General features: G+C 36.2%; 4 protein-coding genes across 5 annotated transcripts; 2 read left to right on the top strand and 2 right to left on the bottom strand.

Annotated features, from left to right (window-relative positions):
* The first annotated feature begins 3,397 nt into the window (after positions 1 to 3,397).
* LOC111479189 (glucose-1-phosphate adenylyltransferase large subunit 3, chloroplastic/amyloplastic) lies at positions 3,398 to 7,888 on the top strand. The gene is made up of 14 exons (XM_023123740.1): positions 3,398 to 3,731; positions 4,484 to 4,597; positions 4,817 to 4,990; positions 5,072 to 5,164; positions 5,387 to 5,470; positions 5,553 to 5,608; positions 5,840 to 5,933; positions 6,037 to 6,149; positions 6,255 to 6,408; positions 6,549 to 6,635; positions 6,863 to 6,967; positions 7,085 to 7,191; positions 7,271 to 7,331; positions 7,440 to 7,888. The coding sequence occupies exons 1-14, from the start codon at positions 3,495 to 3,497 to the stop codon at positions 7,539 to 7,541; spliced, it is 1,581 nt and encodes a 526-aa protein (XP_022979508.1). The 5' UTR covers positions 3,398 to 3,494; the 3' UTR covers positions 7,542 to 7,888.
* Positions 7,889 to 10,899: 3,011 nt separating this feature from the next.
* LOC111479199 lies at positions 10,900 to 19,072 on the bottom strand. 2 transcript variants are annotated; one of them, XM_023123750.1, is made up of 3 exons: positions 19,061 to 19,072; positions 11,529 to 11,750; positions 10,900 to 11,397 (listed from the first exon to the last, which is right to left on the bottom strand). In XM_023123750.1, exons 2-3 carry the CDS (start codon positions 11,646 to 11,648, stop codon positions 11,155 to 11,157), a joined length of 363 nt encoding a protein of 120 aa, XP_022979518.1. In that variant the 5' UTR covers positions 11,649 to 11,750; positions 19,061 to 19,072; the 3' UTR covers positions 10,900 to 11,154. The 2 variants fall into 2 exon arrangements, with proteins under 2 accessions (XP_022979518.1, XP_022979519.1); XM_023123751.1 differs by lacking the exon at positions 19,061 to 19,072 and having other exon boundaries at positions 11,529 to 12,228.
* LOC111479191 (NEDD8-activating enzyme E1 catalytic subunit) lies at positions 12,970 to 16,327 on the bottom strand. Its single transcript, XM_023123743.1, has 9 exons — positions 16,193 to 16,327; positions 15,936 to 16,099; positions 15,251 to 15,453; positions 14,890 to 15,122; positions 14,750 to 14,812; positions 14,613 to 14,669; positions 14,312 to 14,433; positions 13,615 to 13,732; positions 12,970 to 13,516 (listed from the first exon to the last, which is right to left on the bottom strand). Exons 1-9 carry the CDS (start codon positions 16,292 to 16,294, stop codon positions 13,229 to 13,231), a joined length of 1,350 nt encoding a protein of 449 aa, XP_022979511.1. The 5' UTR covers positions 16,295 to 16,327; the 3' UTR covers positions 12,970 to 13,228.
* Positions 19,055 to 23,663, top strand: LOC111479195 (ATP-dependent (S)-NAD(P)H-hydrate dehydratase). Its single transcript, XM_023123747.1, has 12 exons — positions 19,055 to 19,144; positions 19,505 to 19,741; positions 19,858 to 19,934; positions 20,063 to 20,172; positions 20,249 to 20,363; positions 21,342 to 21,404; positions 21,531 to 21,694; positions 22,330 to 22,391; positions 22,769 to 22,835; positions 22,981 to 23,046; positions 23,144 to 23,272; positions 23,342 to 23,663. The coding sequence occupies exons 2-12, from the start codon at positions 19,546 to 19,548 to the stop codon at positions 23,367 to 23,369; spliced, it is 1,077 nt and encodes a 358-aa protein (XP_022979515.1). The 5' UTR covers positions 19,055 to 19,144; positions 19,505 to 19,545; the 3' UTR covers positions 23,370 to 23,663.
* The last annotated feature ends 50 nt before the right edge of the window (positions 23,664 to 23,713 follow it).

Here is a 23,713-nt window from a genome sequence, read left to right as displayed (position 1 = left end):
GATTTAGGGTTAGAGGGATTCCACAAATGCATGTGTGAAGGCACTAATAGGAGGGCATAAAACGGTACGGATAGATGGAAAAGGGAAACGAATGTGTGATCCAGGTGAGGAGGGTTGAGAGGGAGGGCTGGGAGGGCTGACAGTGAGCAATATACATGAGTATTAAAGGACATTGCCAAAGCTTCAGATCTCTGCATATTACAGGGCCTTTCCACTTAAGCTTGCTATGAATGCTAAAGGATTATGCCATTCAAGGAAACCACCACCCCAAATGTGCTGCCAGTTTCAGCTGTCAAACATCATATGTTCTTCCTTTTCCTATTTTAAATTCGCCCCCCCTTTTTTTAGTGCAATTGTATGGATGCCTACCTAGTTGTTCACCCTAAAATCCCGTGTATTAATTTTTTTTATTAGTCAAAAGTGACTCAAGTGTCATAAATTATGAAATTTATTTGAAGGCTCCAGAGAAAGAGGTTTTATGATATACTTTGATGAACAATACCGAATACCGTAGAATTATGAATAAAATATTAAAAAAAAAACATAAAATAATGAATACTTTTCCGGCCGTCCGTCAAGCAAAACGACATGTCGGAGTGGCTTTTGCGTCAGATCTTCTAATATCAGCGGTTTGAGAGTGGGTCCGCACCACCAATGCTGACTACACCCACCAACTAGTCAAATATTGGCTCCCAAAGTTCTATATGCACCCACTTCCCTTTCTCAATTTTTTTTTTATTATCTTTAATTTCCTCCTGCCTTTTTTCCGAAAAATAAAAAATTAATTAATTGGGTTCAATATCCATTCGTGGACTTGAATGCCATATGATTGCTACGACCCATGTCGATTCATATGAGAATTTAACACCTATTGACCTTTACTATTTACTTCTTAAGAGTGAAGACTATCCTCACAAACCAACAGAAGTTCTTCCAGCATGTTTTGTCCTCACTCGTCACCCAACATAAAAATGTGGTATCAGTTCATTCATGCACCCCTTATTTACTTAGGTTCCCCATGTTCATCAACTTTTACCTTAGTTTATTCCCGAACCATATCCTATTACTATAAAATTTGTCAACATTTCCAAAATTATTTTAAAATTCAAACAAAACCCAAAGAAAAGGGTATCATAAGGCAGTGAATGGATTGTGATTTTCTAGTATAAAATAAGGAATTAATTAATGAAGCTTCGAATATATTGGATTGAGAAGAGAATTAATTAGTGTAAAATATGGCGTAAAATACCCAAAATTGAGATTTCGAAAGCTAATTATATGCTTAACATGCGATCATACACGTGAAGCTATGGTATTTGATTCTTTCCACTATCTCACGTAAACAAAAAATATATATTATTAAATTAATTTATTATAATTTAAAATTTTAAATAATTATTGAGAGGGAATAAGGGAATGATGTCACTTTAAAAAAAAAAAATTGATTGATTTTATGAGGTGTTTCAATTTCATTGGTTGATTTGTAAAATTATGAATTTATGTCAATTTTAAAAAATATTATAATTTAAATAAATATTTTAAAACTTTATTTGTACTAAAAAACATGGTTTAATTTTTTTTTTTAGTTATTAATGGAGAATCTTTTTTTCTCTTAAAGGGTTAATGCATGCGTGATACGGCTTGTCCATACGTGAAAGCCAAAGAGTTAATTAGGGATTAATTAAGGGTTAATCAATGAAATTTAAGCTAATACTTTAGTGCAAGAAAGACAAAGAATCCAGTTCAATTCTCACATTAATTAATTAATTAGTTAATTAGTTAATTAATTAACCTTAAAAAGGCCTCTTTTTTGGCCCCATGTTGCTCCCACATTTTCTCTCTCTCTTTTTATTTATTTCTTTTCAAAATAAAAAATAAATATTTATATATGATAATGGAATCTTATGCAATCCATGCAACAAAATATTTTATGTTCAAAAGTAGTAATAGATGATTACATCATCACCCTAACCCGTTCTTAGTATCATCAACTGAACCGATAGATAACAAGGACCCTCTTAAGTTCATCGTTTTAGGTCGGGTTTTCTTAACTATTATTATGAACACGAGACTTCGCCTCAAAATCGGACTCGTATGGAAGCAATTTTGACGAGTATTATAATTCATTAGTGGTTTAATTTAATACGAATATAAATTTTTAATTGACTTGATATATAATAAGAACGAGTGAGGCAGCCATGTGCATAAGTAATTTCATTAAAAATAATGACGTAAAGTTAAGTGTAATGATATGAGTGGTATAAACTACTAAGATAGATAAAGTATGTAGAGTTTTAAAAACACGAGAATGTGGGCCGTAAATTAATGGTCACTTTTGAAAAGTATTGACTATGCACATCAAATTGAAATATAATAAACAAACCCTTTTGTTGTCGAGAGAGCGATTCTTACTGTTTTATGATGAACAGAGCATTTTTTATAATAATGTAGAAACATTTCATTAATAAACACGTTTTAAAATTGTGAGGTTGACGATGATACATAATTTACTAAAATATCTGTTAGCGGTAGATTTGGGCGGTTACCGTTCGTCGGGTCGAATTAAAAAAAAATTTAAAAGAGTTAAAGGGAGGGAGAAAGTGGGAAACAGAAGACAAGGGAAGTAGATTCCATGTTCCTCTAGGAAGGGAAGGGATAAAAAGAGGTTGGGGAGAAAGACAGGTTTGTCCTTTGGAGTTTCCATAGGCTTATTTTCTTTTTATTTATTTATATTCTTAATTATTAAAATATTTTACTATAATTATATAAATAAAAAAAGTAAACAATTGGTTGACATGCTTTACCGGGAATCGCTTTGGAAGCTGGTGGAGAATCCGCCAACGTAAGCTTTTACCTACTTTTTCTTCGACTTTTATTTATTTATTTTTTTAAATAATTATTTTCTTCTTTTAACCTCTACTATTATATGGTTGGCATAAATATTATAATTATTTTTTAAAACTAAAAATTAAGTAACACGGATCTAAAAATAAATATAATTTAATATTTAGGAGCACGATTGAAACGATAATATATAATTTAAATTATTATATAAAATGCAAGTTACATCGGTATTATTCTTACAAAAACGACCATCAATATCGGTATATAAATACTGGGTAAGTGGCACTAGTATAAATATCAATAATAATTATTTAATTCAATAAATATTTATACAACATTTTGTTTAATTTTTTTTTTATTTTTAAAAAATATTTAATGGCTTAATTTAAATTATAATTTGAAAAATGAGTAAATAACTTTTTGATATGGATATTGATATTGGTCGTAATTCGATATGAAACGAGCGGGCGTAATGGAGTTTCCATCTACCGCCAATCCGAATTAGTGGTTGAAATTCATAAAGGATAGCATGGTCCTGTTCTTCCAGGTCTCATGCAGTCCATGTGAGCACTCCTCGCTCGATGCTTTCTGCAACGTCTAAGCTTCTAACAGTTTCGAATCGGTCCTCCATTTCCGAGAGCTATTGAAAAATGGCGGTCTCTACCGACTGTCGGATTGCCTTATCGGCCGCCGCGCATGTGCGGAATGCACGTGCGACTGCGGTGGTGGTCGGGAGGAAGTTGAGGTCTGTGGAGTTTGCCAATGGCGAGTTCATGGGAATGAAGCTCAAGGTTAAGGAGTCGAAAGGAGTAGCCGCTGCTGCTAAGAGTGTTGGGCGACGTGTTTGTATGTCTCTCACCACTAATGTAGCCATTGGCGACGCTGCGGTAATTTTGAGAACTCTGCTGAGCAGTATTTTAATCTTCTTTATACGATATGGAACATTAGAGTTTGAACTTGCCAGATTTGTTTTGTTTTTATTGCGTTGTGAACTTTGTTGTTTCGGTAATTTTGCGGAGATTTGCAACTACACCTTCGTTGCTTCGCATTGATTTAGTTTGTTTGTCCACATTTTGAAATGCTACGGCTTCGTGTTGGTGATGGTTTGTCTCTGTATTTCGATAAATTTTCCTAGGGCGTTCGTCTCCAAGATATGGTCTGAACTTTAGAGAAGACTGCTAATTAGGATGCTAATGTCTAGCCTTCTACCTTTTGAATTAGAGACCAGTGCGATTTATGTGGTTACCATCTACTATGACCTTAGATCATTCGATTCTTTGTTCAGGACTTCACGCCTTCTGATTCCAGTTGAATCTAACAACGTGCTGCAATTTGGACTTAGCCTGACCTGTGTATATATTTATATATATTTGAACAAACTCAAAGAATACCATTGTGAAGTGAATCAAGGGACATTGTGAAGTGAATCAAGGGACTGAATAATTTTAGACTTTCACAATCTTTTGTTTCCCCCATTCCTAAGTGAGACCCCTTAAAAGTATTGATTAATTGGGAGGAGTGATATCAGAAACTCACCCTGCTTTCTATCTCTTACTAGCAGGGAAATATTGTGTATAATTCACTCTCAAAATGATCTGGGACAACAGTTAATGTGTTGCTGCTTGTGAATTTTGTTTAGTTGAGAGAAATAGATACGGAAAAAAGGGACCCTCGGACTGTGGTTGCAATCATTCTGGGAGGAGGAGCTGGAACTCGTCTATTTCCCCTCACCAAGCGGCGTGCCAAGCCTGCTGTAAGTTTTCCCTGCTAAACTCAATTTTTCTTACTGTTATTTATCATTGAAGTATTGTAACTGCTAGACACTGCGAAATCAAGTGGGTTCCAGTTATTTTTCCCTCTTCAGGTTCATTTAGTTTAGATGATTGGAAATAGTGACATTTTATTTTCATATATTCATATGGGATTTTGTTACATTGGCTGCTCTGTGCTTTCTTATGAATTTCCATTACAGGTTCCAATCGCAGGAGCATATAGGCTGATCGACGTGCCAATGAGCAACTGTATCAACAGCGGAATCAACAAAGTCTACATCCTCACTCAGTTCAATTCAGCATCACTGAATAGGCATCTTGCTCGAGCTTACAACTACAGTGGTGGAGTCACCTTTGGAGATGGCTATATTGAGGTACGTTTCCTTCACTTAAAACATGTCCCACAATCATATTCCCAAAGAAAAATATGACTAAAGGATTCAGCTTCATATCAGGTTCTTGCAGCCACCCAAACGCCAGGGGTGGCTGGTAAAAATTGGTTTCAAGGTACAGCAGATGCCGTACGACAATTCCACTGGCTCTTTGAGGTACAAAAAAAACCTTATCTAATAACATAATGATGTAAGATATGATATTGAGATGCATATAAAGAAATGATTGTTTGTGACATTTTGGTTGTTCCGTATACAGTAAGTGATGAAAGAAAAAATTGGGTTAAATACGTATTAACTTTCCTTGGGGTCATATCTGACATAGAAAACAGGCCTTAATCTAAGGACTGAGATAGTAATAAGCCTTGCCTGCTGCAGGACGCCAGAAGCAAAAATATTGAAGATGTGTTGATTCTGTCTGGAGATCACTTGTACAGAATGGACTATATGGATTTTGTTCAGGTAAGGCTTTAAATGCACTTAAAAAACCAATCTTCATCCTGTTGTTACATTCAGTTTTTATGTATCTTCTTTACATTGGCAGAATCATAGGCAAAGTGGTGCAGATATCACTCTTTCTTGTCTTCCAATGGACGATAGGTGAGTGACAACTTAATGTTTTTCTTTCGGACAGTTAGCTAAAAAATCATTGATCCTGAAGGCCCCACAGACCTTGATCATGCAATCAGTTCAAACCTTTTTCTGTTTGCAAAAACTTGAGTATCTAGGACTTAAGGTTCAAAGAATTACAGAAATGTGTAACGAAAGGAGAAGAGCATCTTTTCTTCACATTTACTTTATTTCAAACAATCACATTACTTTGTATTATAGCCGAGCCTCAGACTTTGGTCTAATGAAGATAGACGACAAAGGAAGGATACTTTCATTCAGTGAAAAGCCTAAAGGAGAGGACCTGAAGGCCATGGTAACATTCAAAATTTCCTTCACTAAAAATTTCAAATGGGTGGAGGAACTTAAAATGATTGTTCTGATGAACCTAAACTATATCATTTCCATTCATATTGAAGGCAGTAGATACAACCATTTTGGGACTCTCGAAAGAAGAGGCTCAGAAGAAGCCATATATTGCTTCCATGGGAGTGTACGTCTTTAAGAAGGAGATACTTTTAAATCTTTTAAGGTATTGTGCATCTAATGCTATTTATGAATCTAGTAATTTTATACAAACTCAAAGGATTTTGTTCAACACGAAGTATTAGACTTTGCTTGAATTTGTTCAAGTCAGATGGCGCTTTCCAACTGCTAATGACTTTGGATCTGAGATAATCCCTGCCTCAGCCAAAGAATACTTTATAAAGGCTTATCTCTTCAATGATTACTGGGAAGACATTGGGACAATTAGATCCTTCTTTGAAGCGAACCTTGCCCTGACTGAGCAAGTAAAGCAACTAAACACTTTCCATTTTAAATTTTCTACTCTCTCTCTCTCTCTCATCCATCAGGACTTTTCACAAGTTATTCGAATTGTAGTTTGACCCTTTTTTATCGTTATTCTTGCTTGTTTGCTTATACCTTTCAGCCACCAAGGTTTAGCTTTTATGATGCTGCAAAACCGATGTTTACTTCAAGAAGAAACTTGCCACCCTCAAAGATTGACCAGAGCAAGGTCGGTAGTATTCTGCAATCGTCTAAATCTCTATTATAAAATCATAAAACTCTAATAAAAACCTCCATTCTTTTTTAACGAAATATGCTGTATTTGGCCCTAAAACAACACTGCATTTGGCAATTGGAGAAAAGAAACCAGTTATTAACAACGGCTGAGCATTTTTCTGGTTACTTGACAATTTTTCTTTGCTCTTTATGTTGAGATAATATTTGGGTCCTTTGCAGATCGTAGATTCTATCATCTCACATGGAAGCTTCTTAAGCAGTTGCTCTATAGAGCACAGTGTCATCGGCATTCGGTCCAGAATTAACTCTAACGTGCACTTGAAAGTACGCATCTCATGGAACTTTTGCAAGTGATAATCAAACTAAGGAGTTGAATTCAGTCCTTTGCAAAACATAAGTTTTTTCTGAACGGAGTGATTTTTGATGAGATGCAAAATGCAGGACACTGTGATGCTTGGAGCAGATTACTATGAAACTGAAGCTGAAGTTGCATCTTTGTTAGCTGAAGGAAGAGTACCAATAGGAATAGGAGAAAATTCAAAAATAAAGTACGAACACCACAAAACCAAAAGTATTTTGGAGCCTGCTTTTCTCATTCCTCATTGTTGATATAAATATTATGTGCAGGGACTGCATTATTGACAAGAACGCTAGAATTGGAAAGAACGTGGTCATTGCCAATTCAGAGGTACCGTTACCATAGAGTAAAAAAGGGATTTGTTGCATTCGTAAAACCAATGAGATTTCAATTGACCTCGAAATGAATGAATTATGTATTACTGGAAACATATTGCAGGGCGTACAAGAGGCGGATAGATCTTCAGAAGGCTTCTACATACGTTCTGGCATTACCATCATCTCAAAAAATGCAGTAATTGAAGATGGTTTGGTTATATAATAAACATGTTTATCCCTCGTTGATGAACATGTCGATCCTTCATTGATTTGTATTATTTCTTTCGTTAATGTTTAATAAGAATGCAGAGGAGATGTAACAACAAAATATATCTATGGATGTGATTCTTCTTCAGCACAACGACCATGCCAAGCTGAGGGCATATAACATATCGAGGTAAATGATCCCTCCTCTTTGCTCTGTCTCTAAGATTATGATCATTCTTTTCTAAAGCCTGGTGTGAGATTTTTTTTTTTTTATTATTTTTTTTTTTTTTTTATTTTTTATAATTTTTAATGAGGGGATGCATGAATATTCTTATGATCTCGAATAAAATCTCTATTTATGTTAATATATTAAAAATCTATATACATTTTTCTATTCTTTTCTTGTCTCGTAAAAAAGCCTGCACTTTTTCCTTGTGCCTCGTGGAGGACTATTGTGCTTTAGTGCCCCTTGAGGTTTAGAAAACATTGGTCTAAGCAACCAGCTGATCATAGAAAAAAGAGTGCTTAGTTTTCGACTTATGCACTACAAACCTCTCTTCTCATGTTATAAGTTTGGTAACCACGAAAATGATTTCCTAAAGCCTACCCATCTTTTTGCCTTGATGAAGATAGTCGATGGCATTCTGGTAAGACAAAGTAGGACATCAAAGTAGGTAGAATAATGGCTAGCATGATGAAGTTCCAAATTTCTTCCACAGTCGCTTGTCAATGACATTCACAAGCACCAAGGTCCATAAGTTTGCTGCCCATCATTTAGCACAACCTCCTTATTAGTGCCATTAGGATTGCTGGGTAGCTCACTTGAGAAGTTTTTTATGCCTTTAGTGTGCCATGTAGCTACATCCTTCCCATCTAAGAATCACAGCCCAAGAAAGTGAAGGAAAGCAAACTTGAATTGAAGAATAATAAAACCTATCTTATTCATTTCCATTAAATTTTCAACTAATTTGAATTTATTATGATTTGAGTAAATATCATTTTCATGCATAATTTTTTTAAGTTAGAATAGTATTTTAGTACTGACCTCTTGAGACTTGTTTAATTTTAGTTTATGTACTTTCAAATGATCAACTTTAGACAATATACTTTCGATAAATCTTAAATTTAGATCCTAAAATCTCTTTAAAAAAAATTCGAAAAGTGGCCTTACAAAATAATACCCAAGTTATTCCCTTCTCTATCTAATCATCCCTCGAAATAGTTATGGCATGTTGGAATCCTCCCAACCCACTAGTTCAACTCTTATCTTAAAAGTACTTTCTATTTTATTGGCGAGAACATCACCCAACTTATGAATATATATGTTTTAAAACACTTGTTATGTTTATTATATAAAAATGTGTTCTTACTTAAATGAACGAATCTTTAAATAAAAAACGTGTTCAATTGATTTACCCAAATCGTATATTTTCTTCTTTGGTTTCAAAACTTGTTCATAATTGATTGAAACTTTCAAGTCCTTTCCTTACTCCGTCCATGCATCTTTGAGACTGAGCTAAATCAAAACCACAAAATTGAACCAAATCCTTTTAAGAAACTTCAATCTTTAATTCGTTGAAATAAGGAACTTCAATCTTTAATTCGTTGAAATAAGCTAGGACGAATAAAGGAGATTATATGTATAGATCTTGCCTAATCTGCCATAGGACATGAATTGTACCATAAAAAAGGGGGGATTTTTAGTGCTTATCTTAGCTGGGAGAAGTCCATACAAAGAATCTTATCTAAAATTTAAATCCCTCCACATCGAAAACGACATCCAGGAATCTTCAACTTCACCAAAGAAATAGACTAATTATGGTCTTTCTAAGGGAGATGGCCAATTGGGAATTAACACGCCTATATTTGAAGTGTTTATTATCCACAGTATTAGTATAATAACCCTAAGAAGTGATATGGAAAAGAAACCCTTGAAAGCGTAAAGGATATGCTTGGGGACGGAGAATTCTTGTCCCCAATGGTACACGATGCGCCACAAGACATTCTCTTATCCTTTAAAAGTAGGATGGTGTTGATCCTTTCACTCCAATGGTATGGTATTAACCACTAAATTATGTATTTAAAAAAAAAAAAAAAAAACCTAGCAAAAACAAGGTCGTATCTTGAAGAGACAATTTTCTTGTGCCGGAGACAAAATCGTCACACAATTTTATTATATTGGATACATAGGAGACAATCATATCTAAACAAGCCATTGAGAGAAAGATTATATGGTAGGAGATTTTAGAATTAGAATATATTTTTAATAAAAAAATTTAAAAAAATCCAAATATGTACACTAAAATTTCCTACCCATTCTCTCCTCTTTTCCATCCCACCTAGATTAACATTTNAAATTCAAAAAAAAAAAAAAAAAAAAAACAAGAAAAATATTAATGAAAAATAATTGGGTCGATAATTAATTTATAAAGAAAATAAACAAAAAAAAAAAAATGATAATATCATTTATAAAATAATAGTGGTGGGGTTGTGTCAACATCTAGGAAAATTGATTGATTAAAGTTGTTGATATGACTCTGATATTTTAAAGAGTATTTGAAATTTGGTTATATATTCAATGCATTCTAAATTGTAATTTGTAATGTATTATTATTCTTGACTTTCATTTTCACCAAAATTAGAAGACATATACTTTTTATGGGTTTCCTCCACTTTTCAAATTAAATATATAGAAATTCAATCTTTAGCCCTATAAAGCAAGATTTCAAAGACCTACCCACTAATAGGGGTTTAATTGTAGTTCTTCCCTAAGCTTAGTGCAATTTTGGAAAAATATTCTTTATTCTCCAACTATTTTTTAAAATAGTTTTTTTTAAGTAGGTTTCAAAATATTTATTAATATTAAGTTGCAATCTTAAAATTAAATATTTGAAAATAAAAATAAAACTTAAATAAATGATCGGAACATCTTGAATTAATCCAACTAATCATCTTGAATTAAATAAATATTTCTAGTTAGTGACTATAATTTGAAAGCCATTTTCACTAATCCTTCCCTCATAATACACACCTCATTGTGGTGTACTTCAGATTCAAAAAATATGTACAGAATCCAAAAAGCCTTAGAAATCTCTCTCTCTGTCTCCTCTGTTTCACTGTGAATATGTTTTAGAGAACTTTAGGTTTCTCTGCAACAAAGATCCAGACAGCTATTGAAGCATGAAAGCCTCCTCATGTGCCATTGCAGGGATGCCAGTTAAGGCCATATCTTCAAAACATGGATTCAACTCATCTAAGCTTTTGCAGAGTCTGATGATTCTGTTTGTGATTCAGATCAACAAAACAGAGCATGTTTCATGGCACCTCTCTCTCTCTCTCTTTCTCTCCAAACCCAAAACAAAACAAAACAGAGAGAGAATGAAAGCGGCATATTATTATTAGAACAACCATAAATTTTTCACTTAGGGAGGGGAGGAGGCTTACAAACCTTAGGTTAATTAACCTTCCAATGAACCACATAAACCAATTTAAAACCCAGTGATTAACAGTCTAATACTATGGCTTCTTCTTCTTCCATGTACAGCCATCACCACTAACTTAATACTTGGTGACTGAATTATTGATTTAATCTGAATTCTGATACCCTTTTCCTCAAATTCTTCGAATCCTTAACCCTTTTTAGGACGCATCAAATGGTTGTTGGAAGATGCTTGTGAGTTCACATCAATATTGATTTGAAACTGTCGGTTTGGCTTCATGTTATTGTTTCTTCCACGCCTCTGTTTTCTTGCAGGCTGCAGGGACCTTGGGATGAACACGCCGGTGCCCTTGCTTACGCTGCTGTAGGCTACGGTGGCATGTTCATGCCCTGCCAGTAGCTGTGTGGGGTGGTGCCCTCCATGAGACAGAGCCTGCAAATTGATCGATCTTGTTGGATTACACAGCCAAAACAGAGAGAAATACCCAAGTGATTGAAAATTTGAAAATACTAAATCCCATCTCCATCGCAAAGCTATATAAATGTTGGGAAAAGGAAGTGCACCTGAAGAGAAACATGTGGATGAGGGAGAGGTTCTTCGTTGTCATCCATGAGAAGAAGAGAAAGCTGTCTGCTCAAATCAGCAAAGAACAAATCATCTTCAAATTCCAAAGCTACCTCCATGTTTGTCTAAACTCGGAACTGCAATAACAGAGAGTTAGCTTGCTGGGTGGGTGTCTCTGTTAGCAAAAGAACTAAAGAGATAATTGCTTTTTTCCTTTTCATCTCTCTCTCTCTCTCTCTCTTTCAGGTGAGGATATATAGAATTTAGGAGAGGGAAAAAGGGAGTGATGGGTGAGTTTAAACCACATTGGCTGAGCATGTGAGATGGTGGGTCATTGCCCACAGCTGGCCAATCTGTCTAAAGTTCAAAGCCCCACAAGAATCATTAACATGGTGTTATCCAGTAGGGGAAAAGATGAGGATCAGTTGCCGGCAACCAATCGCCATCTCCAAGCCAAAGAGATTGCCTTAAATCTTCTGCGCACTTGGGTTTCTGTAGCAGAGCATCTCTTAATGGATTTCCTGTTCATCAAAGCAAATCCCATTAGTCTGTTTCATAATACGACTTAGATCTGATCTCATGTATCCAAAAAGGCAATAAATGATCTGTTTTGTGGGAGAAGATCTATCTGGCTCTCAAATTGAACTAGATAGCAGCCTAACTGTCATAGGTACTCATCCGTGCATCTGTGTGTTGTTTGAGACCATTAGTTCTAGGAGTCGGTGGATGGATATCTCTATCGAGGGGCCACTTGCATTTGTGGTGTCAGGGAACATAAAAAACAATTTAAGGGATGTTTGGCTCATGATCAATAAAACAACGACAGTGATCTGTATTTAGATTTTGGTAAAGCCTGCAAACAAAGTCACTATACAAACAAACATAAACTTGAATCTTTTTATGGTCAAGCTTAAGAGAAGGGGAATCAGATCTCCTCTACAGTCAGCTTTGGAGATAATCGAATGAACATGACATAGTGCAAAGGCTCATTGATATCCGTATCACCATGTTCAATCCACTTTAGAGTGAACCCCAATGAGCAAAGCTCTAAAGTATTAATCATGGTAGTAGGATTCTACATTTTCACTCGTTTTGCTAGCTGGTAGAGGGCCCCTCCATGTTTGCTTCCCAACTTTGTTTGTGATTGGAGGCCTCTCGGGGTAATTGCTAGACCATTACCTGTCAAAGGGTTCTTTCTTTCTACTATACCATTAAACATTCAGCATTAGTAAATCTCTTGGTTTCAAGAACATTACCTGTCTTCAGCAAGCAAATCAATCAGATATGAGATCAGCAGCTGATGAAAGAGTTCATTATAAACATTTACATAAAGCATGAGGATTGGTATCATTATTCAAATACAAGCACAGCAGCAACAACCATGCTACCCATTTTTCCAAGCTAAAGCTGATACTAATTACAAATGACAAGGAAATCTTCAAAAATATCCACTATTATGTCAAGTCTTAATCACTGTTAGCAGTTAATAGTCACATAGTAGCTTGAAGTAGAAGGATGAAAGAAGTAAATCATTGTGCAATACATCAGTAGTCTCTGGCAACATCTCTAATGTTCTTTTCAGGAAGAAAAAAAAATTGTACAAATGGGAATGGATCCGACCCCACATCAACCTTTTTCCATTCATTAGAGGGGGGAGAGAGCCATGACTCAAATTTGGAGATAAAAATGTAATGTAGTATTAAGCCCCACCTGCAGTGTCCATATCTGTAACACCGTCAACCCCCTTAAACGCCACACGTAATTTTCGGAGACAAGAAGTTTTCTTATCATTCTTAGAAGCTACACCAGTCACATGGACTACATCTTTCCAAACTTTACCCATCAAGTCAAAAAGTGGAACACTCAAATTTGATCTGGTCATCTCTTCAAGTACAGGAGGTGCCTGCATGTATAGATTCTTCCCTCGATGCGTGACACTTGCCTTCGATAACAAGAGCTTGGGATGATCTTCTAGAAGTTCAATGAACTGTTTCACACAAAAAGTGGGAGTAACGTCATGAAGGATTTACAAGATTTCTCAACATCTGAAATTAACGATATGTTTGCATAAGCTAAATAACCGACCTTTTGTAAAGAGATCGAAGAATCCAGCTCAATAAGAACACCTGGACCACAAACAAGACAATCCTTATCTTTTACAAACTCGGTCACTTTAGTGTGGAGACCTTCTGCACCATTATATCTGGAAAAGGATCACTTGGCATCAAACTCAATGCACTTGGACATCAAGGCCACAAATAAAAGGAACAATCGCAGGATAGATGATAAAGCAAGTAATGCATTGAAAATCGTGTAATTCACTCGCAATCCTAATGTCAACTTCCAAAAGATAGAAAGAACAGATTGATGGCTATAAAAGGCTAGACTTCGAATCTAAAAGAAGTAAAAAGTAAATAATGGAAAGAAACCAAAATTGTTTAGTATATGAACAAGGCATTGAATGACTTATCAATTCAAGAAGGAAGGATGAGAACCAAATAACTTCCAGATCATAACAAGAACCAAAAACAAATGAAAAGGTGAACAGATAGCAATCATAACATAAACGACACTGCTGGATTATGACTTTAGTACTCGAAGAATGCTGCACAGAATAAATCAAAATGTCCCATTGCAGCTTGACATGTTATCTATCTACCTATATAATTACGAGTACGAATAAAGAAAAACATTATTAAGTTGCACCACAAAATTATTATTAAACCCATATTACAAAAAAATGAAAAGGAATTGTTAGATGTTTGAAGAAAACAGTACACACGTTAAGTAGTTGGATAGCGTTTTGCTGCATCCCGATACGATCTTCAACGTTTCCAGTGTACATGCAGCTGATATAATAGCATTGGTGGAAGCAATAGCAGGAATGATATTCTTCACTACGCCCTAAAAATCACTTAGAAAATGTAAATCAATAGGCGCATTTGTAACAACAAAGAGTGAGTAGTTTAAAAAAAAAATGCAAGCAGATAATATGTACTTACTAAAAGAACAATCACAAGTTCTGATAAAATATAATCGACGTATCAGTTCACTAGTGTGAAAATTCCCAGACTAATATGTACCTGAGTTAGTGAATATGTAACTCCCGGTATGCCAAAAAGTTCGGCTCTCTTAACAGCCTATAGATGTGGGAAGATAAATTAGACGTTTAAAATCACGAATTGAAAAGAATTCTCAGATCTTACAGGAATTTATGTACCTCACTGTAAACCCATTTCATATGTTCTGAATCATCCGGATCAAAAGCTTTGCCACTATGAACCTAAAAGAAAAAGTATTGGTAATTCGAAGGCATACAATCACAATCATCAATGAAAAGCATGGTACCTAATGCATTACCTCATCCCATTTAATTAGGTGGGCATACTCGATACAATGAGCGGCAGTTCTAGGAGTTTCTGCTAGAGTACATAAAGGGAACTTTACTTGAGGTGGAAAAAGCCAGATGGTACACTCGAAGCATGGCGTGACCCCTGGTAAAATTACCCTTGCATGCCCCTTGAAGCCTTCAGTTCCACCATCTACCATTGGTTTAATTGTTTCTTCAAACGGATTATCATCAGAATCGTACTCTAGAGGTTACAAAGAGAAAATAAAGGACATGAAGTTTGCATTCATCATCGACATAACATTAAAATTTACCGAACACAAGATGGTGAAGAGACATTAGTAAAATGTAGCAAGTAGGAGAATAGCATACCGAGGAAGCTACAAGCGACAGAATTGATGTAACTTCGAGCTTCAATGGAATCAAGACCAAGTGCAATTATGTGAAAATCGTTGTAAAATTCAATTTCTTTGTCCTCAATCCGACAAAAATGCCACACAATATTGACACCACTAACTCTCTCCATAACACGTTTTGCAGCTACCTCGGCTTTTGGCTTACCAACATCATCAAGCCTACAATGTTACATAGAGTCATTCTCCTGACAGCCATAGTTAATTAAATGACTATTGTAAAACCATATGCAAATGCACATATGAGAAAGTGATTTCCTCAATGAGTCCATGATCAAATCATATCGTATCAAGAAAATGTCCCGAAAAGAACTTTCTTTGAGGAAAATCTATTTAAGCCCATGATTTGGTTCAGTATCCTCGTACAAATGGTTAAAAAGAAAGAACATTCGACCCATCTAATTCCTAGAACAGGTGAAATCTTTACACTTCACAAATCATAAATATAGATATCATCAGTCAGTAATGGATGTAACTTGAAAATAGAGGTCAATTTTCAATTCATTACAGCACAGTATTCACCCTACAAAATGTAAAGGTTCTATTCTATACCCACCACCCAGGCCCCGGTTGTTTAAAATTTTAAAAGAACACTACGAATAGAACTCCAAAGATTCATAAAGAACCAAGAAATTAGTTGGAACCTGAAGAGAAACTGACGATTGAGATTAGTAACTTCAATGCGATCCATGTCAATTACTTCCAGATTCCGGAAACCCGACAAAGCCAAGTCCTTCAGGAGCTCGCAGCCCAACCCTCCAGCTCCTATGACCAGCACTTTCACATACTGTTGAAGGTCATCCCTCAACTGTAATACAAATCAACTTAGTCGTAAGACGATTGCAGACCATGTATTTCACACAAGGTATTTGATAAAACGTCGGAGAGAAGAAGTACCCACTTGGGAACCGGGCTCGAAATTTGCGCCGATGAGGTTACCGGGCCTAAGAAGGAGCTTATCGAGGTCCCTCGATCGACTCGATTGGACGACAGAATCCGTCATTTGAAAGCCTTACAGCGCCGACTCTGGGCTGCCGGAGGAAATTCTTGAAGTGTAAAAGAGAAGCGGGGAGAGAGAGAGAGAGAGAGAGGTAAAAAGGGGTTTTCTGGTGGAAGTGGAAACGGCGGCGAGGGACGGTAGGATTTGGGTGGAAGTGGAAGTAGCTTGGTTCTCACGCAGTACTGAGTCGCCGTTGGTCGAATCGCAGCGCCCTCAACCCCAGCGCCATTTTTCCCACGCGGGGAGATGTTAAAGTCCAATCCCGCGCGTCGGTCCAAAATTTTATTTATTTTTTTTTCTTCTTTCCACTCCTTTTTTTTAATTATTATTAAATGGTCTATTATATTACATTTAATTTTTTTACACGTATAAAAATTATACCTAAACAATTTTAAAATAGATATATGGTTCTTAATTTTATGATTAGTGTAATTAATTTTTTATTTCAAGTGATACAACCCTAAATTTTGAGTATAAATCATTTCTTTTTATTTTTTAATTAAATTTGAGTTACCATATTAATATTCCGTGGTGAGCCAAATAAATAAATAAATAGATTAGTGTTCGAAAATAAATGTTCAACTAATTATGGAATTAAGAGATCAAACCCGACCAACTGAACTACATTCACATTAGGTGAGATTAGTAGGATCTTAGGTCATTGTGGATCTTCGAAGATAAGAGGTACCCAATTCTCTCAAATTAGCTAGTGGATTGTAGCTCTTCATGTCATTTTGGAACTCTTTCATGAGGAGGGAGATCGATGAAACAATTCATCGCATTGCATTGTAGCTCTTCGTGTCATTTTGGAACTCTTGAAGAGGGAGATCAATAGTTCAATGTCGAGCTTGTGTTCTTGAACGAAGAACCATCATAATTTGAACTTATTCGTTCTAAGATATCACCAAGAAGAAAAAAAACCGATACTGATATAAAAAATGATACGAGAAACAGTGCGGATAAACAAAACAAAACTAAGGTGGCTCTAAATCAAACTTCAAACCAACAAAGGTTCAAGAAAGAGGAAAATTTCCCTTCTTAGTATGTGTTCCTCTTGTGTAGCATTATGAACTGATCCTCTTTCTCCTCTGCAACTATCATCCGTTCATATCAAATTCCCCTCTTCAGTCCTTAAACCTCCATCGCTCTCTTTCTCTCTCAACTTGCAGATTCAGTTGATTCTCTCTGGTAAAACTCAGAACTACACTCACTCACTCTGAACTATTCAATCTTCTACTAATATCACATTCATAGACTGGGATTCAGTTTCTTTCTCCTTTGGCTAAACAGGGTATCTAACCGTAACAAAATCTTACGGTCGCGTAATAGAGGGGCCGGATATCCTATCCGGGGAGACAAACTGGCTGCCCTAAGATGACTAGCTTTGGTAGACTGGAAGTGGTCTGGGAATTAATTCCTATGAACTCTAACACACTCACATTTCGAACTTGGCGTCTCATATGTATTCCAACATTCTAAGTGTTTACCCATTCTAAGTGTTTACCAGGGAAGTGGCCCGAGCGTGGAGCAACTACATTGCCATATCAACCCATGCCTATCGCTAGTAGATATTGTCATCTTCTAGGCTTTTCCTTCCGGACTTTCCCTCAAGGTTTTAGATTTCTACACTCTTATGATGCTCGTAATCACAGGATATGTGATCGGAGTTTGAGAAGTTTTTGCAACTCAATCACAATGGATGATTCTTACAGAACCCTTTTCTGTAGAATGGGAGATTGCAGCATGTCGCCAAAGAAAACAAAACTTAACAATGGTTGAGATAAAGACACCACAGCCGCAGCAGAAAAAGAGGAAATCAGAAACTACAGCTGGTGGAAGCACAATCCAGATAAGAACCCTTTCCAAGAAGAAAGATCAAATTTCTTCCAAACTAGTAATTACCATGGAGAATATGTTCAATATCTTAATTTGATGAACCATTAATCTGAACATCATGAAACAGACTGAAAAAAGAACAGTGAAATAACACAGCCCCAAGAACAATTTCCACTTTTCATCATGCCCAAGATCAACTAAGACGCGATCTATGAGATACAAAGTTCTTGTATTCATACCACTCAAATTATAACTTAACAACATCGATGATCGAACTACATAAAGAAAAGGCAAACTTTCAAACTACATTGTATGTCAGAAAATGGTCTACTCGGCCAATGTTCATAGTGAATCAAGGAATGACAATTTTCAGAATTCAGATTTCAGTGAGCACATACCACAAGAACCGAAAGGATTTCCTCTAGAAATGGAACTTTCTCCCGTTTCTAAAAAATCTCTTGAAACTAAGAAATTTCGAGGTAATCTCTAAGAGCCATTCTAACGAACTAAATTTATACATACTGAGGCAAAATAACGAAGACTGAGCTCAATCATCGCGGTTTGAAATAGCATCTTTTGGAATTGTAGACGGCTCAGAATTGGGATGTTGAAAAGAACCTTGAGCTTTCTCGAGGTAGGGCTTGAACACGAGGTGTAGGCTCAGATACCCGAAGGCCAGAGCTCCGATCACCACCACGCCGGACCTTGCCGCATTCAACTTCGCCGCTTCCTTCATCGGATCTCTTCGCCGCCGTCCCTAAAAGAACGAGATCATTTCGTTTTATCTATGATTTTACCTACTGCACTTAAAAATGTGAGTTGAACGACATGTCGAAATTTCTAAGAAGGAAGGGAACAAGCGTACAACTACACGTCGACCTAGCTGAGTCAAAACCTCTCTCTACGTGGAACTGTTGACTTTTGCCACGTCACCTCCCCAATGTAACCACTTTTCTTCTGCTCCTTCTTCCTCTTCTTCGTCTTCTTCTCCTTCCCTTGAAAGGCGAAAACTGAAAGGTACGCTCAAAATTTTCTCTATATCCTATTTGAATTTCGACTCTCAATTTTTTGTTGCATTAGTTTAGCTTCTGATTTGTTCCGTGGAACGATTCTTCTCCTATACCGAAACTAATTTAGGTTGCAGAATTTCTTACATTTGCCATGATTTTGGGTTACAAAATGACGGAAACTGATGGTTCTGATTCTAATTAGGATTGTATTTTTGTTATTTCAAATGAGTATTATGAAATGAATTGGCTACGAGTTTGAATCATGGGTAAAAGAATCGAATTGTTTAGTCTCAGTTCTGTCGCAATGGTAGAAGGTACCGATTTTCCGTAGGATGAAGTTACTAATTTCAGATTTGATCATGTCCAGAGTTAATCAATTAACGTGAATCGATACTCCAAAGTTATTGAATGTTGGCTTCCTCGGCTGTGTTTAGAAGACAACAGTTCTTGATAAGGTCTCTTGGAGGTTTTGGTGATTGTACCCATCAGAATAGGCGGCAACAAATCAAAGCCATGAGTGGGACTTCTATGGAGGCTGATGCTGAGAACATTCTAAGAGCCATTACACCTAGCCTTGATCCCAAAAGACATAAAGGCCAGGCGGGTAAGGTCTCAAGATACTGTGTAGTGGCTTGTATTTTATGCTTTATCAAGTGTTGTCCATTGAATTAAGGTGTTTCTTAGAAGTCTTCTGATTAACAATCTATATCTGCATGTCAGGGAAGATAGCTGTTATTGGTGGATGTCGTGAGTACACAGGTGCTCCCTATTTCGCTGCTATATCAGCATTGAAAATTGTTAGTTCAGACCCCTTTTTCTTGGTGTTCTTGTTATAGAGTTTTATTCTTTAATTTCTATATGGATATTTATTTTTCCTCTTTTTACTTGCTAAGGTGAATGACTACCCATTAGTTTTTCCCTTCAGGGTGCAGATTTATCTCATGTTTTCTGCACTAAAGATGCTGCTCCTGTCATAAAGAGCTATAGTCCAGAGTTAATTGTGCATCCTGTTCTGGAAGAATCATACAGTGTCAGGTGCTTCCGCTTTTTTCTATATTTTGGTCGATGAACCGAAATTTTGATATTTGGCTGATGCGTTCTGATGTTTTAGAGATGAGGAAAAGAAGTTCACTGCGGAAAGGGTTCTTGCTGAGGTTGACAAGTGGCTGGAAAGATTCGATTGTCTTGTCATTGGTCCTGGCCTTGGAAGAGACCCGTTTCTTCTGGTGATTATGTTATTGCTTTTTGGCTAAATTACATGGTTCCTTCTTGATTTCAACTTTGTCCATCGTTGTTTCCAGACTTCCAAACTTTGGCTGACATGTTTGATAAAATGAAACTTTTCTGTAGATTTGACTAGTGGAATATAGAAAACGCCTTTTCCTTTTTTCCTTTTTTCCAGACTTTCAACTATGCTTAGTTCTTTTGTTGCATCATGCCTCACTTTAATAGACACGTGAGTAGCTAGTTTTAAAGGTAGCCATTCCTCCCCACTTCTAGTTATTTTACAGTAGAGGGTTGTCTTAACGAAGGACTTAATTAAAATTAATCGAAGGTATGGGGTGTGACTGAAATTTTCTGAATGGAGAGGATGAATTTGAAATCAAGTGCATGGTTAGGGATAAATGATAGATTTTCCTTGTTTTTTATGTCTAAATTTCCCCAAGTAGATTTAGTTGCAGTGCATGGTTCGGTTGTATTTTCTTTTCTGAAGGACCACGACGGCATGTTCTTTCCCAAAATTGGCATGCATTACTTACGTCTAGATGTATTGCAAGCTTGCCTACCAGAGTACCTCTGATAATTATACGTAATATTGAGTTTCCCTTGCTTCAAATGCTAAACTTGGGACCTAGAGATTAATTGGTTATGTTATAGGCTAGAAACGTATGTATTAATGCTCATTAGGGATAGAAAACCCATATGTGCTAATTTGGTGTAAATTCCATAAATGGTTGTATCTTGATACCCCTAAAAAAATTTCATGTGAACCTCCAATCGATTGGAATTCAAAGATAGAAACAAAAAATAGAATAAATTTGTTTTCCTGAGGCTTTGTTTTTTTTTTTTTTTTTTGGTTGCAGTCCATTAAAACCGTCATATGAAGTTAATTCATCCATTGTTTCTTTATCTAGATTGATCTGATATTTTCTGCCAGTCTCTTTAATACCAAGAAATTTTCTAATGGTTGAAAACTATTCCAGGAATGTGTCAGTGAAATCATAAAGCATGCAAGGCAGACCAATATACCAATGGTCATAGACGGGGTATGCATATAGCAGAGCACATACAATTTGAAAGAAATTACCGTGTTTATACTGTTGTCATGCCTGCCATTTTCAATGGGTCTGTCGGTGGCTGCTTACTGCCGGTTGTGTTTGTTGCTTTATTAGGATGGTCTCTTTCTTATCACGGACAATCTTCACCTTGTAAGCAATTACCCCTTGGCAGTCCTGACACCAAATGTAAATGAATATAAGCGTCTTGTGAAAAATGTACTGCTTGCTGAAGTCGATGAACAAGATGCTCCTAACCAATTGCTGTCTCTTGCCAAAAGGTAAAACCATCATGCTTTTCATTTGAATAGTGTATGGACATGCTTATCAGGTTTTTCTTGCAACGGTGACATGCTTATCTCTATAGTGAATCTTGTATGGACATGCTACCTTCCACACCCCTGAAATCAGCACATTTACGAAAGTTAGCAGATGAGAGGCTGGTCTCATCTGATCAGAATTCACCATAGACGTTACTACATATCCAGGGCCCATAATGGTTTCTCTATATTATTATTAATTATGGGCACGTTCTGTAGTCTCTAGCCAAATGGTTCAATGTAAGAAAAGGAACATTTTGGTGGGGTGTCTCATCCTTCCAATAGTCTGAATCACTCTTCGATTTATTGCATACATCTTTCTTGACATAATTATTTCTGAAGAATGAAAATCTTGACATTAGAATGAAAATATAACTGTATCCCGCCGAAGGAATTGTTCTTAGCTAGCTATAAATAACGTACGGCAGATTCCATATTATTTAATATAGATGGAGATAGTTTTCCCTATGTCGGTTTACTTCATCCTATTTTATAATTTCTAACAAATATTATAAAGTATTACTTCTACATGGTGCACATTTTTATTTCATTCAGTTCTCCAGTCTTTGGTGCACTAAACGTTTGGATATGGTCAGGATTGGTGGCCTAACTATTCTCAGGAAAGGGAGAGCTGACCTCATTTGTGACGGTGAGACAGGTACTGATTACAACTACTATGTATTTTCCATGTTAACGTTATAGAAGTGCTACAAATTCAATGTTCCTTTCTCTGATTTTGTAGCCACTGTGTCACCTACCATTGTATCATCACCTTTGTGCTAAACTTTACCTTCTGGTCAGATTAGGAAAAACTGATAAAATTCTCTGTCATGCCACGGTGGAAGTGAACCAAATTGAATATGGATTGAAAATGTCCTTTCCAATTTCTGTAAATTTCACAGGATCTCTGTCCTTGTTATAGGAATTCCGGTTTCTTTAGTATTGCTGTAAATATTAATATGGTGTCGAAGTATTTCCCTTGCTAGATTATACTTGATTCTTCCTTTAAGTGAAATCATGTGACACCTGATGCAGTCAAATCAGTGAGCATTTATGGTTCTCCTCGCCGTTGTGGTGGCCAAGGTGATATACTTTCAGGAAGGCAAGTATTGCTATGGGTTTTCATTGTTCTTGGTGAATATTGTTTTTCTAACAAAATTGACCTTATTTATTTTCCTAATCCAAATTCGAGAAGCCTAAACTTCTGTACAATAAGGTCACAATTTTTTTCTTTCCCCGTGGTCCAGTGTTGCAGTTTTTGTATCTTGGGCTCGGCAACAAGGTTTAGTCATAGATGGGAATTTGGCTACCAGGCAAGTTCTAGAATTTAAACATCGTCTGTTCTTTCGATCTCATTTGACGAATACGTATTTCCTATAATGTTTTACACGAAACCCTTTTCACATGTAGTCCAAAGAATCCAACAGTATTAGGTTGCATTGCTGGATCTGCTTTACTTAGAAAGGCTGCATCACTTGCATTTGAGAACAAGAAAAGATCAACCCTTACTACTGATATCATCGAGTTCTTGTGGAGAAGGTACTGTCAGCTTTAAGGATGTTCAAACAAAAATTAAATCAGCTTCTAATATCAGTTCCTTTTTTGCAGTCTGGAAGACATTTCTCCAGCTCACTAATCGAATATGCTGATCTTGCAACTGTGCTGAAGATACTCATGGCATGACACCTACAATGTTTGGCTATACCATAAATTTGACCATCATTTTCTCTATTGTCTAGTAGGATTCGAACTTGGAACTAATTATACGGCGAGTGTTGTATCCAATAGTGTCTCTATGGTTTTGTTTTTAGGCTGTCGCCATAGACAAAATGTGCAGTAATTTTGACGTTCGTGTTCATACGAGTCAACATCACATGACTTAGCATATTACTTTGTGGTTCAAATGTTAATGACATCTATATATTTGATACGAACAGGTGGTTGAAAATGGCCAAAACATTAGTGGTGTGAAATTCAAGT

This window comes from Cucurbita maxima, unplaced genomic scaffold (assembly GCF_002738345.1).
Source record: "Cucurbita maxima cultivar Rimu unplaced genomic scaffold, Cmax_1.0 Cma_Scf00005, whole genome shotgun sequence".
Classification (NCBI taxonomy): domain Eukaryota; kingdom Viridiplantae; phylum Streptophyta; class Magnoliopsida; order Cucurbitales; family Cucurbitaceae; genus Cucurbita; species Cucurbita maxima.
This window is presented reverse-complemented; position numbering and strand designations above follow the sequence as displayed.